Raw genomic sequence first — 19297 nt, 5'->3', positions numbered from 1 at the left:
TAGAAGCGCACTTGATAATAAGATGCTCTTTTCTTCTGTCATTTCAGTAGCCATTTTTAATCTGATTCTAACAGGTCCATATTGGAAACTAATGAATAGTCCAAAGCCTTACAGTTCCTTTCCACCTTATGTACAGAGCATTAGTTCTGCTCTTTCAGCGTGGTCAATTTTATCAGACCCTGACGAAATTTTCAATCTCTCTTCATGATTTGAAGCAGAATTTTTACCCGACACTGACACATTTCTTAACTGTCTGGCTAGTTTGAGGGAGTTCTGTGATGACAATACCATAGTCATGACCTTTACAGCATTGGCTACAGAAATGAACATAGTGCTGAACAGACAATTATGTGAGTTTTTAGGGGATGGGATATTTGCAGGTGATATACCTGACAACATTCGACATATTTTGGATAAGTGTCCTTTAAATAATCTGACTGGTGAGCGTCCCTTTGGAGACCTTGACTATAACATAAATAAAAGACGACATTGTTCCACTCATCACCGCTCGACAATTAATATGTGGAAGCATAATGATCATCTGACCTGGTTAATGAAAAAAGGTAAAAGCGAGCATAAAAGGATATTGACTTCAGCACATAAGGGTGGAAAATTGTTAAGAAAAGAGCACAATGAGTCAGTATTGAGAGAGAAACAGAAAATAATTAAACTCATTGAAAAGAATGAGATAAAAAAGAAAAGATAGTCTTAGATTTAAAGCAAAAGAATCGTATTCTTGATGCCATTTTAGAGAAAGGTGTGTGTACGAACAAAGAAGAAATTGTCAATTTGTGGAACACAGGTTCATTAGAAGATCATAAGGATCAAATACATTACAGGAAGTTATTTCTAAATCAGAAACATCTTAAGATCTCTGGAACTAAAAAACAACTTTTTGAACAACTTTTGGAGGCTATCGATGATAAATGAATAAAGCTTAATGAGTGCATTTTGTCCATTTCATTAGAGAATCCATGGAATAGTATAAGCTTCAATTTGGCATGAGAAACAAGACTATGGCTTAATACTTTGTTGATTAAAAAAATATATAATTTGTTGATTTTATATGATTTTTTCCTTTTATATCGTCTTCATTTTGCGGTGGTCATTATTGCGTGTTGTTACATAATTTGTCAAAAATGTTAGTTTTAATTGTCCATATATGCATTTTATTCATTTGAATACATAGACCCTGAAAAAACCTTTAATTTGGTATTATAACAAAGTCTGTAGCTTAATTTAATGATTTTATAAGATTTTTTCCCCCTATGTCGACCTCATTTCTCAGTAGCCAGTTTAGCTTACTGGTGTTACATAATTTGTTTGGATATTAGTTTAAATGGTAAATGAGTGTCTTTTATTACATTTGTTGAGATAGACAATAAAATAACCTTTGATTTGGTATAAGAACCAACCCTGTAGCTTAATTTGTTAATTTTGTATGATTATTTTTCTCTTGTTGGATCTTGCGATCCTTGTCACCGCTAAGAATTATCTTCCGCGGTGCGTTTTTTGGCTTTTGCCACTCTTTGACGTCTTGTATCTGCCGCATTTTGTACTTCATACCTCTGAAAAAAATTAGACTTAATCTATATGTTGTTGTTAAAATTCATTGCTAATATTGGCTCTTTCGGGGTAATATTTGTCCCTTGGCATGCTATGGAAAATGGTCTGCGGGCCAACGTGGATGCATAATTTGACCAAAACGTTCAAATTTTGGCTAATTTTGAGATGTTATAAGTCCTAAGATTAACAAGATAATTAAGTGACACTATTTGATATTCAAGTGTAGTTGTTGTTATGTTTGACTTTATGTTTGTTTTATCATTCTTTTCTTCTGTTTTTTAGTTATGACCCCGCAAATTTGTCATTTTGCGCTACAGCGCACTGATGTCATAATTTTTCTAAGTTAATAAAACTTTGAAAACGCAAAACTTTCTTGTTTCTTAATGGGTTTTTATGATTTTTGTGTGTTGTCTCTGTCTCTGTGAGAGGAAAAGGAATCTGGTACTTTGATAAACATTGAATGACTTTGAAATTTTCACTTGTGGTACCTAAATACACTCAAATGCCTACATTATACATTAAAATAACAATAATACATTACAGAGAGACGATTTACAAGGAAAAAAATATCATCTCCCAAAACAATAACTATGCATTTGACTGTTTCCCTCCCATCTAGGACTCCAGCCAGGGCCAGGACAAAACCAGGTAATCTCATGCCAAGACAAAGACAGAAAGCAAGTTGGAAAACAGATATAAGGGGATAAAAGACACAGTATGTACCCCCCTGCCCACTATGGGAGGTCAGGATCCCCACCCAGGAGTTTCATGTTGATATCTTTGTTAATAATGAAGTTATGGTAATATACGTGATTTCGTAATTATTTTCTGCCAAATAGCAAATTTGGCTTCGTAGCCGCGTTTCCCCCCTAATAAATTTTTATTTTGATGCCCTACATCATCGAAAAAAAATTGAGCTGTTGACTGCATTGAGGATAACATGTCATGAAGTTTTCCTAGTTATAAATCAATAAATTTTGATTTTATTGCCATCCAAGTGTGCCATTCGGCAACTTTTCGTAGAATATTACCTTAGAAAATATTGGTTTTCTCTCGTTTTTCGATTCCCGTAAAAAAAATTTATTGACTTTCCTTACTTCTGCAAATTTGTTTATGTAAAGACTGCTATGCCAGTGTTGTGATAAAGGGTAGAGATTTATGTTCATGTATAAATTAAATTTGTTGTATCAAGTTGAAGTTGATGAAAACGGCAGTTGTCGAAGACTGCAGAAATAATAAAATTTCAAAACTTTATATCTTTGTTCAGTATTGTTCGATTTTGATGAAATAAGTTGCTATCTTCTTGTTTTTGCAAGCACTTTTTGGTAAAGTTACCAAATATTGCTTCCAGAAATAAAATTTCACTTGTGGTACCTATAGCCACATTTCTCTGGCCCCAACATAGTCATTGCTTTCATGTGATTTTATCATTCCCCTCTCAATTATAATGAACATATAAAAATAAAAAATACTGCTCAAGTTAATAATTATAAAAAAATTGAAAATCACATGAATGAATTTGACACAACATATATATAACATTTTAAGAAGTACATATTAGAAGTAGGTACAGGTGGTGACAATATACATTATAATAATTTGTCGAATACGATGTTGTGAAATAACAGGTTTAAAACAGCATATCTATTTATCTGCATTTGTTACTGAAGCCATCTGAAAGCTCTTGATGGATTCCAATATGTAGGCACTGAGGAAAAGAAAAGATAGATATCAGCTGAAATTACAATTAAGGACTCTACACTGCCAATTTCTTTTTAGATTACAAGTTATATTCAATGGACGGTGTCAATGTAAAATCATTTAAGTGGAATACAGATCAGGTAACCTTACTAAAATGTTATTCTACTACAGTACTCACTGGATTTTAGCACGTTCTGGAAAAAAACAAAAAAACGTGCTAAAATCTGAGTGTGCCAAAATCCGATGCTCATGGGAGGCAACGAATACATTCGATCACCAAGCTCCAGTGTATCGTATTGCAGAGTGTGCTAGAATTCAGCATGCTAGAATCCAGCGAGTACTGTAGTGTTAAGAAGCTGCCGTGAATATCTAAGGTACTGAGGAATAAAAAGTTACCCAGCTCTCTTTGCCATCTCATTGCCGTTCCACCTTGGACTGTAAGGGAAATTGACATGTCTCTCCGTGTATGGCTTTCTATTATGGTTATGATAAACTGACTTAAACACAAAAGTGGGATGTTCTGTTGGAAAGTACAATGGCAGTTCGACTGAAAAAGAAAGAAGAAGGTAAATGATCAATTATAATGAATAGTCCTTCCAAACGTTGTAATCCTGACACCATCCCTGCATCCTTACTTAAGAACGACATAAATTATTGCCTATTATTATAACTGTCAAAATAAATAACTCACTCAGCTCTGATGTAATGTCTACTTCTTAATAAGACAGCAATTATAAAAACCTATATATCCAAAAAGGATAAACTAGATCAAAATAAACTTTAAATATATAGGCTGGTTTTGATTTTTTCCTTTCTATGAAACATTCTTGAAAGAGTTATTTATTTCATGAGACTTTTCTAAAACATGATAAAGTTAATGATTTAAGTGAACCTATCAATCAGCATAGAAAACTCAGCACACAAACAGATATCCTCAAAGCTTCAATAGAATATTGAATTCTATTGACAACAAAAACTAGATCTATTAACCTCTCCTCTGAATTAAACACAATAAGCCATGCCGTTTTACTCCATCTTTTAAACGTTGCTTTGGTTTAAGAGATACTACATTAGAAGAGAGAGAGAGAGAGAGAGAGAGAGAGAGAGAGAGAGAGAGAGAGAGAGAGAGAGAGAGAGAGAGAGAGAGGAGAGAGAGGAGAGGGAGAGAGAGAGAGAGAGAGAGAGAGAGAGGGAGGGAGAGAGAGAGGGAGAGAGAGAGAGGGAGGGAGAGAGGGAGGGAGAGAGAGAGGGAGAGAGAGAGGGAGGGAGGGTGGGAGAGAAAGAGAGAGGGCTTTTTTGTTGTTGCAGCATGGGGTTCATGATTTCTTTACCCGTTATTACTATTTCTCCTTATAAGATAAGTGTGCATTCTGCTGGTAAATTGAGATGCTGCCTATGTTGAATAATATTGACAAATCAGCAGCACCAAATTAAGATGCTTAGATTGTATTAAAATCTACTGTTTGTATTTACCTGTGAATGTGAAGAAAAAATCATTCCACTCCAGCAACAGAACTATTTTTTTGAAGTTTTGGAAATCGTACTCCAACACAGAGCTGAAAAATAATATAAACTTATTATAGGACATGTACTTTCAAATCATTAGGAATTGAAGTTTAAACAAAATTTAACCATCAGAAACATAAATGATATAGTGCTCTAGTGGTTTGACATTTGGCTCTTAACATTTTCTCACCATACACAGGTGTAAAATAAGTACCTGTCCAAAAATAATATTGTCCCCGTCAGAAAACAAACAAACAATTGTAATAGCAACCTATAAGCATTATTCACATTTAAAACAGTTGGCTCATTATTGATAGTCTATAATAACAAATATGTGTATTTTAAAAACAATGTTCTCAAAACTGAGCAAAAATAAGAATAGATGAATTCCTGCTTCTCAACACAGAATGAGGGTACCATTTATTGGTCTGTTTGTAGAGCTCTCGTTTCACAAGCAAGGGGAAAGGGATGAGGGGGGAAGGGAGATTCAATCGTATTTTTTCTTTTCCTGACCCCTTATCTTCCCAGCAGTGATTGGCTTTGTTAGATCTGGTGGCAACTACTTAGAGATAGACATGTGTTATATCCAAAGACTAGCAGGCTATTGTTATCATTTTTTAAAAACATTTACAGCATTTGAGATAAACACCCACTCCATGGGCCCAATGGAATGAATAATAAGCTACTCTACCTATTAAATGAAATCAGCATATAAATTATGAGGTTTGTAAAATATGAAATAACATTTAAAGAGAAAAAAAAACATTGCCTCAACAATTGTATTGCCTCACCACCACTTTCTTTTGTTAAACTATGAAACAGCAACATGTTTTTACCTCTTCACATTGAGTGAATGGCTATTATGCTATTACTATTACACATACTGTGTTTCAAAAATATGTCACAGCCATAAGAATTGAATATCTTTACAACGTTAATTGACAATGTTCAAGTAACGACATAAGATTGCTCACCAATGGGGTAGTAGCTCATAAGATTCATTGCATTGGTCACATTTCTGATAATGCTCCATTGTGGCATATACAAAATCCTCATAATTTATAGAAACACATCGAGTGTTTTTAATTTTTAGCAACAATATTTCAAGTGGGTAAACAAAACTGATGGATATTAAAAGTGCTTTTTTTTTCTTGGTTCTTCTCTTCTTTTTTTTTTTTCATTTCAAAATGGTGACGTTAACATTTTCTGAGTGTGATTGCAATATAGGATTATCAATTTCTATGGTTGCAGGGCATTTTGATGTACGATGAACAATGCTTAAATTAGTGGATTAATGGAATTGGGCAAGTGAAGACTGCCAAAGAAGTAGTGATCCAAGAGCACCATTTCCCCATATGGATTGTGCCGTTGTTATTTGTCACTTCGAAAAAATGTCCAGTATCATTGCAACTAGAAAATCGTGTCAAATAATTCTTAGACCTTAATAAGATGGAGAATCCATTTTATAAGGTAAGGAATCTGTCCAGATGTGGATAGCAAAATTGTATGGCATGAGCTTAAGAACATATCATATGGGGAACTGAAACTTTGGTGACTGTTTTGGTGGAGGGAGTGTCATAGTATAGGGTGGAATCTCTGGACATTATCACACTCATAATTGATCATTGATGAAATCATACTCATGTCTCACCTTTTATGGCATGTCGTGGAGGACTTTTCCAACAAGACAATACACATGCCTCTATAATAGCAATGGACATGATATAAGATAATGAAAACAATTACCTCAAGTTCTCCAAAACTTAATCCCATTCAACATATTTATGATGAACTTGCTAGTATACTTGGAATTATGTCACACCCATCATGAACATGCCAGAAACTGAAGACAAACCTCAAGACAATAAGTTGTCGATGCACATCTGTAACTCAAGCTGGTATGGGTCATATTTGAGCACTGAATACAGTTATCTCTTTCGACATATCTGATGTCTACATTGTTGATTTTTGATTAAATCAAAGGACATATTTGTCTGGTTTGATTCATTTTTCAATGAAAAAAAATGAAAAAACAAAAAAGGTATCATAAAAAAAAGGCACAACAATTGATAACGACTTTAGATAAGGTAAAGCCATATATGCATAATGCAGTAGTTAAAACTGTATTAAGGAATAAATGAAATATTAAAAAAGAAATTATCACCTTTCAAAATGGCTGAGGAAAGCTGATATGTAATCTTTTCTCTTCTCAAAACCAACACATATAACTTGCACCTGGAAAAAGAAATAATCAATATTCAATCTTTTAGCAAACGTAAAATATTGCAAGATGACCAGATTAAAATATAAATGTGTAGGTCTTTCATAATTTTTATTGCAATGACACAAAATACCTATGATAATATCATAAATCAAATTAGGCTTGAGCAAAACAATGGCAGAAAACTAAATTGCGCGGGAATTAATTAGGCTACTTACCATTGTTCCTTATAATTAGGTATCCAATCAGTGAAGAAACTAGAAACGGTCAACCAGTTTGTTTACAATGTGAGGCAATCGAGATGAACTGTAGCAATCCCTAACTTTCGTTTTGAAGGTGTCTAAATAATGCACTTCCTGCTTTCGCATTTTACTTTTTTAATACTTTTACTTCCCTCTAGGTAAATGTGGTCAATTTTGGCTTAGACGAAACAGTGAAATTTATCGCTCAGCGGCTCAGTTAAAATTGGCTACCATTGGGATCATGATAGGTTTGGAAAGTGAAAAAATAATTTCAAGAAGGCTGTGTGCAAATACACTGGGATGTGTTCAGACACGGCAATTCTAAAAAGTGTCGCTTAGTCTTGGCAATATATCTACCATTAATATAAACGGCCCATGAGCTATGCGTAGCTGTGTGGAACATTCCTAATTACTTTACGGTGATTCGACTACGATTCATGAATTCTTTCTTTCTCTTTTTGAAACATTTGAATTTGACGAATTGACTGATTTCAGTTAATTGACTGAGAATTTACAGGTCTAATATTTGAAAAGATCAATGTATATAATCAGATTTGAATGAAGATCATTAATGGTAACTGATATTGAAATGGGGAGAGTGTAATATCCAGCTCATTAATGTCTTATTTGTGCAACCAACATTCATGTCCAAACACAACCATGCGTGCATAGACATTCACTCACCCCCCCCCCCCCCTTCCCCCCACCAGACATTATGAAGCAAGCACGTAATCTTACATACACACCTGATTCTTCAAAAGCTGCCTTATATTTGAATAATAATCTCCCATCAACATGTTGCTTTGAAAAGATGGGATTCGCAAATTTGTAGATCCTCCAAAGGCTCTGAAGTAAAATAAAAAATAAGAAAAGACGTGACATGGATCACATTGTTGTATGAATGCAGCTGATCAGTTTATATGATTAAAAAAAACAAACAATAAAAACTGGTTAATTGTGATTGTACTCTGGGAAGATGTACCATATATTGCCATTAAAAAAAAAACACCACTCAAATATTGTTTTTTTTTTCCTTAATAAAAATGATAATGATGATGATGATGATGATGAAGAAGAAGACAGTATAAAAAGAAATATGGAACAATTGTTGAGCAATACTAACAAATGATCGGATGTACAAATGTAAACAAATTCATGAAACATCAAGAAAATAAATAAGACCTTTCTACAGCTGGGGACAGATGAAGCTGAGACTGGACCTTAGTTGCTTCAGGGTAAGGGACAGACATCAATAATACAGCCGAATTCTTGCCAAGATTTTCCTGAAGCAAAATGTAAGTTGGGCGAGAATTATAAAGGGGATTGCAATACAATATTCAACTCAGTGGCAAAAAAAAAGAAGCTTCAAAATAAACAGATATGGTCAATAAATAAATAAATAAATAAAACAAAAAAAACCCCCAAAAAATCAGTAAACCAAAAGCGATTAGAAACCCCAATATTCCTATTGGCTTTGAAGGACTACTCTAATGTCAGATTCCAATATAATCAGATGACAAGATAAATTGTTAAGAATCGGCTATCAACCCCATTCAATGCCAAGCACATTAATTAGTCTAATCCTGGCCACCGAGTGACATTCATTATAACATTGAAATAGGGAGGAGACTAAAAGTTCTGAGAAAATTGGACAGTGCTCTATTGTTCTTTCTTTTAGTTTTTGTAGACATTGTGATCAAATCAGATATCAAGTTTACCTCTGTGAAACAAGGAGGCAAGTCAGATATATCCACATCCATTTCTATCAACACAGTAGCACAACCATCACCTCTCTGGAAATCAAAGGAAGATATGAATGACAAAAAAAAAGTGACTGGGTAGCTGGGTCTATTAGATGATGGAAAGTTCTTTGCAACAGACTAGAGTATATCCAAAGGATAGCGAACAATTGCTATTATATGTTTCGTGCTATAGAAACTGAAATAAACTCCAGCTCTATGGGCTCAACAGTTCTGAAGGATTACTACCACTACTACTACTACATCTGTACCCAAGAAAAAGAATTCAAAGTATAGTTCAAACAAAGAATAAAAGAAAATTTATGAGTCTAAATCGAGACCCTTTTAAGAATATACAAATACAAGGTCCCAACCTAAAGACACACTTAAATTGTCACAATAAATAAACATTGAAGTGGATATCCATAATAATCAATATTTAATGTAATGATAGCATAATATATTCTTTTAAAAAAAAAATATCTGCCACAAAATACAAATCCATATATCTGTCTAAGACTTTAAATTAAAAAAAAGGAAAACATGCAAACTCAAAAATATTATTTCAGAATAGGGACACAAAGCAGCATTGCAAAGGTCCCAACCTAAAGAAACATTTAAATTGTCAGAATAAATAAATATTGAATTGCATATCTATAACAATCAATATTGCCTAATCTATTGGTAGAGCACAATGTAATTTTCAAATGACCTGTTCAGAAGGATAGGAGACGCAAAATCTATAGATAGTTTTAAATCTTTGATAAAGCTCTACCTTTTAACCATTACATTTTCATGATATTAATACGATATAACATACACTGCTGCTATTGATATCATGGTGGTATATATTTTAGATACGTAACATGTATAAATATTTGTAACGTGCATTGAGTGTCACACAGTGATGAAAATGTGTGATATAAATGCCATGTATTATTATTATTATTATTATTATTATTATTATTATTATTATTATTATTATTAATATTAAAAGGAAATTAAAAATAATCACCTCGGTTCTATCAAACATAATTTGGTAGTTGCGCTGATCTTCCTTCTGCAAAGACTTCAAATGTTGTTTCAAGATTCCATTTTCACAAGCTCTTTGAAAGTGATAATCACGGTAATGCTGAATAAGTTCCATGATCAATGCAGCAAGGCTTTCCTTGTCTCTCCAGTCCCAACAAATGAAGCTCTGGAAAAGACAAAAAAGCATAAACAATCCTTCAAAGCCATTAGGCCCATGGAGCCAATTATTTTTGTTTTTAAGGGTTTTACGCGCTTGCAACACATCTAGGTCATTTCAGTTCCAGTAAAAAGGAAGAAAATGGGATAGCGAAAACAATTCTAGAATACAATTAAAAGCACACTCGAAAAGTAAGACAAAGGGGAATGGTACAAATAGGGAACAGATTCAGATTCCAAGAGCATACCATCAATGTACTTAGTTTGAGGTCACCTAAAAGTCTCATCTAGATAAAAGCACAGGATCCAACAAAGAGGGACATACTCGAATGTTTACATTATACATTCAAAACAACAAATATAACAATACATAACAGGAGGATGATTTACAACGAAAAAAATATATCATCTTCCAAAACTATAACTTTGACTGTTTCCCTCCCAGCCAAGGGCCCTGTCCAGGGAAAGTACAAAACCAAGTAATCTCATTCCAAGACAAAGACAGAAAGCAAGTTGGAAAACAGATATAGTAGGGATAAAAAGGCCACAAAAATGACCTTCCTGCCAACTATGGGAAGTCAAGAAACCCCATCCAGCTCATGGAGCTAGAGATTATTCCAGTTTCTATAGTGTGGAACAGGCAATAGCAATTGCTTGCTACTATTCGGATAGGATACTAGTACTAGTCTATCTCAAAGTACGTCCCACCAGATCTAACAAACCCAGCTATCAAATCACTGCTGGGTGGACAGGGGGGTGAGAAGTAAATGTCGACTTCACCCAGAACTGATCTCAGTCCCTTTGTGTGAGAAGTGAATGCTCTATAAACTGAGCTATTGGGACCTCCACAAAAAGCATTTAAGAAATAAAGTCAAATTAAGAAATAAACTGAAAACCAAATGCCAATCATTAGATTTGTTTTATCAGACAGAGACAGACACTTAGACAATACAGCATCTTATGAGGCTCATTTACTACTTAAATGACTTTTGATTTGATAGTTTTAATGGCATGCATTTCCTACTTATTAGTTGACAGATTAAGGTCTTGATTTGTGGATTACATTTATTTTCTTCAGCAAATAAACGAGACTTGTCCATCATCATTTTAAGCTGAGTAATTGGAATTTGAAAAAAGACAATAATAACAAGAACAACAACAACAATAATAATAATAATAATAATAATAATAATAATAATAATAATAATAATAATAATAATAATTGAATGGAAAAGTGGGAATTGGATCACCAGAAGGCATAAGCTAGACAGAACTGATCATAATGAAGGGATTGAGCATATCTATAAATAAAAAAAAACAATTTTCACAAATGGACGTATATTTCATTTAAAAAATAAATAATTTTGTACTCTTAGTACTGGAAACTACAAACTTCAAACAGATTCCATCACTAATTAATCAACAAAATAACCAGAGAAAAAAATATATCTGAAGACATTATTAACTTTAAATATTAAAATACTGGGGTTCAAAACCAATAAGCCATATCAATTAACTTTGACACAAAATAATAACAGTAATAAAAATAAATTCAAGTCCTATGATGCCAGACTAACATGTATAGATTCAAGAGGTGGGTGGAAATCATCATCCTCTGGATCAAATATAATGTCTGGTGGTTCTTTGACGTTGCACAGATCAAAGATGATTTCCCCTGGAAAGAGGAGAAAAAGACATTTAATGAAGAGTAAATAGTGTGAATGGTGACAATACTAAAAAACAAACAACAACAAAATACAATATATTGAGAGCAAGGAGCAAAATTTAAAAATGGGTATAAAGTAGTTCTCCTAGTTCAGGGTGTCCAGGGAAATCCAATCTTAAAATTTCCTACCTAGATGTAAAATTTCCTACCAGGTATTTTATCAATTCTTGCCATACCCACAGTGTTCTTTTTTTTTTATGCTTAAAAAGACAATCCTTGTTAAAATAGGGTTTACCTCAACACAATCCATATTTTAAAGTAAGAGCAGAGTTGAAAATGACTGTCACAAAAATGTCTCAGAGCACAGATCATGACCCATCCATGCGACTATAATCTATAAATTTGAATTTCATTAACATTTTCGGAGATGCAACCCAAAATGTGTCTCGCAGCAATTTTTGACAACATTCGGAGGAATTTCAAAAGTTTAAAAACGGATAGCAACATATAAAATCTTACCTACTTATAGAATGGTACCATGTGATTATACAATGTCAAAAGCCACCACCCTCCCCCATTTTCACTTTAAAAAAATACTCATGTGATTTGTTGGTAGGTTTGATGTGGTAGTAAGTTATCGTACTTTTGGTAGAGATGATAGTGTAGTGTTAGTTGCTGTAATGATTGGAGTAGTGGTGATTGAGATGGTGGTAGGGATGGTGTTGCAGAGGTTGCAGTCGTGGTGGTGGTGATGATGATGATGATGTGATGGCAGTTATAATAGTGAAGTGGTGGTAGTGATGATGATGATATGGTGGTTGTAGTAATGGTGGTGATGTTAGGGATAGTGATGTGGTGATTGTTATAGTTGTAGTAATGGTGGTGGTTCTAGTAGTGGTGGCGTTGTGATGTGGTGGTGGTTATAGTAGTGGAGGTAGTAGGGATGATGATTAGTGGTGGTTGTAGTAGTGGTGCTGGTGGTATAGATGATGATGTAGTAGTAGTTGTAGCAATGGTAGTGTGGTGGTGGTGGTAGGGATGATGCATGATAAATGGCGGTAGTTATAGTAGAGGTGGTGGTTGGGATAATGATGTGGTAGTAGTTGTAGTGGGAGGTATGATGATGTGGTAGCATTTTTAGTAGTGGTGATGGGGATGATGATGTGGTGGTGGTTGCAGTAGTGGTGTGGTGTTGGTGATTGGGATGATGATGGGTTGTAGTAGTAGTGGTGATAAAGATGATGATGTGGTGGTGGTTGTAGTAGTAGACGTGATAAGGATGATGATGTGGTGGTGGTTGGAGTAGTGGTAGTGGTGGGTAAGATGATGTGGTAGTAGTAGTTGTAGTGATGGTATGGGATGTGGATGTGGTAGTGGTGGTGATGGGGATGATGATGTGGTGGTGGTTGCATTAATGAGTGGTGTTGGTGATAGGGATGATGATGTGGTGGCAGTTGTAGTAGTAAAATAATAATAATTTTGTGCACAGCAGTTGTCCTTATTACATTTTTGATCTTGCATTTTAAGCAAGAAATTTCTAATTTTTCCCATTTTAAAGGAAATTTCACCCTCAATCCCATATTTCCAACATTTCCGACCAAGTATGAAATTTCCGACCAATTTCCAACTTTCCGACTTCCCTGGACACCCTGTAGTTTCTAGACAAAAATGAAAAAGTTAATAATACAGCACCGATATTAAACCCCCCCCCCCCCCCCCAAAAAAAAAAAACAAAAACAACAACACGAAATGGGGACTTAATACAAAACCTTCTAAAGTTATGTGCTCTAAGGTGTGGTTGTGAAGCTTATAATTGCATGTGATTGGAGATTTCTTTCTGGAAATGGCATTGCATTTCTTTGGATGACACTCCATGCGGTACCGCTGTTCTCAAGCCGCCAGTATCTTGAGGTTGTGTTGCTGATGTGCTCCATCTTCTGCAAAAAGGCAGACTTTAGATTCAAGAGCATCTGCCAGGTCATTAATATAAAAAGGAAAGAGAGCAGGACCAAGGACTGAGCCTTGAGGAACGCCAAATTCAACTGGGACAGACTTGGGTGATTAACCGTTGATGATCAATGATTGGGTACAGCCTTTCAGGAAGTTGTCAATCAATCTGTTGATTTTTCCATTTATCCCATTTAAGCTTGTGGCACAATATCTGTGGTCAACTTTGTCAAAGGCCTTGGAGAAGTCCATTATAAGTACATCAGTTTGTTTGCCCTTGTAAAGAGACTTTGAAATGTCACCAATAAAGCTGATTAATTGTGTTTCACATGAGCGCCTGGACCTAATCCATGTTGGAGTTCATATAGGATATTATACCTATCTGTGTATTTCATTATCTGGCTGACAATGATGTGCTCAATAAGCTTGCTTGAGATACAAATGGGAGACACTGGATGGTAATTTGAAAGAATAAATGGGAGCTACATTAGCTGTTCTCCAATCCTCTGGGACTTCACCTGTGTTGAGTGATCTCTGAAAAATCCAACATAGGCAGGGTGCTACGTCATCTGTAAGCTCTTTCAAAACTCTTGCTTAGATGTCTGGTCCACTAGCCTTTGTAGGATCCAAGTTTCGAGGAAGTTTTGCAATGCCCTCTTCTGTAACATTTATGTTTTCTATCACAGCCTGTTTTTCATTGACGTCACTGCTTCTGTCTGCTATGCTATTTTCTGCAATTTGTTTGAGGAATAAAGGTTGCTTTTTTAGAAAAGACAGACTGAAATTGGGCATTTAGGGCTGCTGCTTTGTCGAATGCTGTGGTGAGGAGCTTTTCATTGTCATTGACTGAGGCTATCCCATTTGTCCATTTTTCTGTGTTTAATGTATGTCCAGAATTTGTTCATACCAGTAAATTGGATTCCGTTCTCATCATGGTTAAACATGTCCTCCGCGTAGTCCCAATATTTTTGATGTAACTCCTTTTGTATAAGATAGATGATAAAACAGCATGACTGGTGTAATAAAAGGTATAATCGTTTGTGATAGTTCATCTTTTTAAACATTTTATAACACCAGTTATCCTGTTTTATCATCTTTCTTATTGACTTATTTGAATTTTTGCCAAAGTTCTTCAGTGTTCACTGTGGGCATGTTTAAAAGCTCTTTGGCTCTTTCAGTTATTTCATTTCTCAGATCTTCCCAGTCTGCTTTTCTGTATAGAGGGATTTTTCTCTTTTTCTGTACATTCTTTTTTGGGTTCATGTCAATCGCAATTATAACTGCATCATGGTCTGAGATGTCTGGGATGACACTTTGATGGTTTATAAGACTGGGCTGATTAATAAGATTAATGGGCTGAATGAGTAAAACTGTAAAAGAGTATCAAGAGTAAAATTATTCATTTGATACCTGATAAATATAAAACACTTTATGGTGATAAAAACTATCTGCTATTGACATGGTAATTCGTTGTCAAAGAGAACAAGTTCTATCATTGAGTACAAATAGCAGAAGCCCTTACATGTGAGATTCTGCATTGCATAAGGAATCAAAATTTGGCATCTACCAAAATTTTCCCTGGCATATCCATATCTGAAAGAAAAAAAATCAAGTGATTAATTTTTTGTGAACAAAACAAATCTAATCATTTTTAGTCCAATATAAAGTAACATTAAAAAAAACAAAAAACAAAAAAAAACAAAAAAACAACAAACAAACAAAAACAAAACAAAACTGGAGAGGTAATTTAATAAATCATTCATGAGTATTATCCAAATGATAATTATTCTTTGAGAAACTTCATACTAATTTAGATTAAATTGAAGTACATTTTAGGGAGAATGTATTTCAATTTGTTCTTAATTCATATAGTGCAATTGAATGAAATTCGAAATACAGTTCTCTCTTAATGGCATTTTCATCTTAGTAATGCATATCAGATCATTTCTTGTCTTTCAATGAATTAATTTGAACACCTAAATCCCTTGACCAAATGAATTTTCCCCTTTGGGAAATGAAAACATTCTATCAAATAAAATAATAATTAAAGAATGGTTCATTTTTTTTGTCTATCTAAGATAAACCACAGTAGCATATCTAACCACAACACTTGTCACTATGAAATGAGTTAGTTATGGTTAGGTCATAATTGAGAAAACGTGTGTTGTTAGCTTGTTTAAATTCAATTTATGCAAATGTTTTTGACAATATGATCAAAGCTGATAATAAATACTCAGAATTGAGTAGGCTTTAAGTAACATTCAGATTCAACTGATTGATGAACGTATTGCTAAAAACAAAAAAAAAGATGAGTTTTAAAGATTAAATACAAATTTATTGCTGTTTTCTATATCGGAATAGCTTCATGCATTTGGGATCAACCCTCTGAAAAAAGGCTCACATAGATAATCACACAGTTCCTAAATTTGTTTCACTTACTCAAATTTAATCACAAACTTTGTGTAATTGCTCCACTTATTCAAATAAAAAAATATTTTCCGAATAAATTGGCTTAACAAAAAAAACAAAGACAAAAAAAAAATCCCTTTTTAATCATCCCATTGGGGAAATTTGTCTTTAGGGTCTATTCCAAGGGAAGACTGGAATAACCTAGGCATCAGCTGCAGTGCAGCATCTCAAACTGAGCTAGGGCAAGGTGATTTGCTCAAGGCCACACAGTGCGGGGGGGTATTCGAACTCAGTACCGTTGCAGAAACGAAGCAAAGACTGTACCGCTGAGCAACATTCTGCTCAATCAATTCATTAATTTTAATTGTTAATGGCACGCAATTACACTGAATGAGCTGTAATATATGTAAATCGAATATCCATCTCACCCTGAAGCTCCCTGAATAATTTGAATTTGACCCTGGAGTCCAAATAAACTTTGCTTGGAAATAAGACACTGAAGATAAGGCCTCAATCTCGGATCAAAGGACTGGATGTACTCATCTGAATCCATGTTCAGTATCTTAAAATAATTATGAAAAAAAGATAAATACCAAAATACTTAAATCATTTATTACAAAACCAAAATCTTAATTTAAATACATGAGGCGCCAGCAGTTGAGCTTTATAAAAGCCTGCAAACTTTAGCATTATCAAAAATACCAACAAGATTTAAGTTCTTTATGAGAGGACTTCCGCAGTTTCACAGCACTTTTATCATTATATAAAATTTAATCTTTTAGCTTTTATGGACTTTCAATTAGTTGCGATGTCCAACAAATATCATTATTCAAGAAAAGTTTCATTAGTGGTGTGATTTTTCTAATTTCAAAAATGCTGAGTCGGTTGTCGTTTAGGACTCGTGCGATGTCATTATTATTTAGTTACTAAGTTATCCATCAGTGCAGTATCAGTATCAGTCTTGATAATGCCCCCCGATAATTTAAAAAAAAACCCTCTTTAGACGTTCTGTGAAACTGCGGAGGTCCCTCCTTATTTATATTAATTTATCAACGGTAATCGTTGACTAATTAGGTGACTATTGTGTACAGTGCCAGTGATACTGGTAGGCAGTTTAGTGAGCAGCAGGAGTGGGACTCAAATTGTGACCCAACTCACCCATCAGAAAGTTGTGACTGGAAATTGCTGTTCGTGTTTAGGGGGGTTCAATTAAAGATTCATAACTTCTTATAAATAAAGAGGAATATGGCAGTGGCAGATATTTTGGTATCATTATTTTCATCTTTCAAGTTCCTTTTAAATGGTGCCGAAAAATCCATTAAAAAATTTCAGGAGTTATATGAAATTAAAATTTGGCAATTTTAAAATGCATTTATTTAATTTTATTTACAGCTTGTTTTTAGAATAACATCTAAACTTTATTCATGCAAAATTTCAGGGCTCTCTATCTATGCGCAGACACTTTTTAATTCTGCGCCGAAATGCTATGTTTTCATTATCTTCTCATCGATATCTTGTCATTTAATTATTTATCATTTTTAATTTAGTCCATAATATTTTCAGTTCTAATATTTACTATGTCTTTATTTTGAATACATACTTTCCAACTTTTTTTATGGGCATTTTATAGTTTTTATTTAAACATTTCGTATATTTACTTTGAAAAATCTGATAATAATAATATCAAATTTAAAAAATACCAGTTGCTTTAATTTTATTTCATTTTGCCATCAAGTCATTAAGTTTCTTTCCCATCTGTTTAGTTATATTTCTTATCATTTGTAATTGTAATCACAGTCTAAAGGTCTTATGATGGTAAGAAGTTCTAATGTTATAAATCTTGACAACCCATACATTGAGAGAGAGAGAGAGAAAGGGGGGGGGGAGAATAAAATTATATTGTCAATCCAAATGATGTAATAGTAATAGCAATAAACCCAAAGCGGTTTAACATAATTTTTAAATAAAAGCCAGAACTTTCCTTCCAAATGAAATAGACAAACTGCCTTTGTGTGAATCCTTTTCAAGTTGTATGAACTTTTTCATTCTGCCATTTTATTTATGTAATTAAATTGCCAGAGGTAAAAATAAACTCATTATGTCATTATGCAACATGTTTATATCTTTTCATTTAAATTTTGTCTCAAACCCTTCTTTATTCTATGTATTGAATCAGAGTGGGGAATTATTTGCAATTATTTCAGTGAGATATTGGGGATAAATCCAAAAGTGATATAGCAAATTATATTTCTTATGTCAAGCCGATTTTTTAAATTATGTAACATTTGCGTCATATTATGTAATCATGTGTTATTTTAAAATTTGTATCTTCCTCTTTATTAATATAAATGCATTGTCCTCGATAAGACGAACATTTTGGTATACAATCTGTTAATGAGAACTCCGTATTGACTGTTTTAACCATGTAAAAAAAATTAACGGCACGCGATTAGGCCACAACTTTCCAATGGTAATTTTGGGTTAAAAATTAAGATCAGACTTTGAACTGCCTCAACTACATTTCTAATCAAGATAGAAACAAAATTCTAACTGTTTTGTAATCATTGTCAGCTCTATCATATGGCATTGGTTTCAAGTGCGTGAGTTGTATTTAGACTTTTTGTTAAACGCCCTAGCACTGCATAGTAAAGGTACATTAATGTAGATAAGTGGCGTGGAGTACAGTGGCAGTGACACTGCACCGACAGTGGAGACGGTAGTGGTAGTGACCGTACAGGAACACTCCCCGCTCCACTCACACACCAAGTTTGGGAACTCATCATGTGACTTTGTAGGGAGGAAAAAGAGTGTATTTAATATTTTATGTCAACAAAAACTTCACAAATTCTTCCATTATTACATTACACCCCCAACAGAAATTGATGAAGATTCCACATCAAACTGAAAACAGAGATGATTGAACACGGAAGAAAATACTTTCGAGTTATTCCTCCTGTCTTGGCTGATTACTTTCGCTTTCCCATTCCTAACAAACTTTTTGATTTAGATTTTTAAAAATCTATTTTAGATTGAGTTTTTGCATTATATATTGGTATATATTTCATATCAAGAATTCTTTTGTTTAATATACTATTCAAGGCAAACGATTGAC

General features: G+C 33.9%; 1 protein-coding gene across 2 annotated transcripts; it reads right to left on the bottom strand.

Moving 5' to 3' along the window:
• Positions 1 to 1963: 1963 nt before the first annotated feature.
• Positions 1964 to 19136, bottom strand: LOC144960665 (BRISC and BRCA1-A complex member 2-like). 2 transcript variants are annotated; one of them, XM_078893951.1, is made up of 12 exons: positions 19046 to 19136; positions 16614 to 16747; positions 15299 to 15369; positions 11741 to 11838; positions 9991 to 10173; positions 8955 to 9029; positions 8419 to 8519; positions 7983 to 8082; positions 6938 to 7008; positions 4741 to 4823; positions 3664 to 3814; positions 1964 to 3274 (listed from the first exon to the last, which is right to left on the bottom strand). In XM_078893951.1, the coding sequence occupies exons 2-12, from the start codon at positions 16736 to 16738 to the stop codon at positions 3211 to 3213; spliced, it is 1122 nt and encodes a 373-aa protein (XP_078750077.1). In that variant the 5' UTR covers positions 16739 to 16747; positions 19046 to 19136; the 3' UTR covers positions 1964 to 3210. The 2 variants fall into 2 exon arrangements, with proteins under 2 accessions (XP_078750077.1, XP_078750070.1); XM_078893944.1 differs by lacking the exon at positions 19046 to 19136 and adding an exon at positions 18737 to 18917.
• Between the last annotated feature and the right edge of the window lie 161 nt (positions 19137 to 19297).

Source organism: Berghia stephanieae, chromosome 1, assembly GCF_034508935.2.
Source record: "Berghia stephanieae isolate SIO BIC M18660-M18661 chromosome 1, UCSD_Bste_1.3, whole genome shotgun sequence".
Classification (NCBI taxonomy): domain Eukaryota; kingdom Metazoa; phylum Mollusca; class Gastropoda; order Nudibranchia; family Aeolidiidae; genus Berghia; species Berghia stephanieae.
Note: the sequence above shows the minus strand (reverse complement) of the source record. Positions and strands in the feature narration are given on the sequence as shown.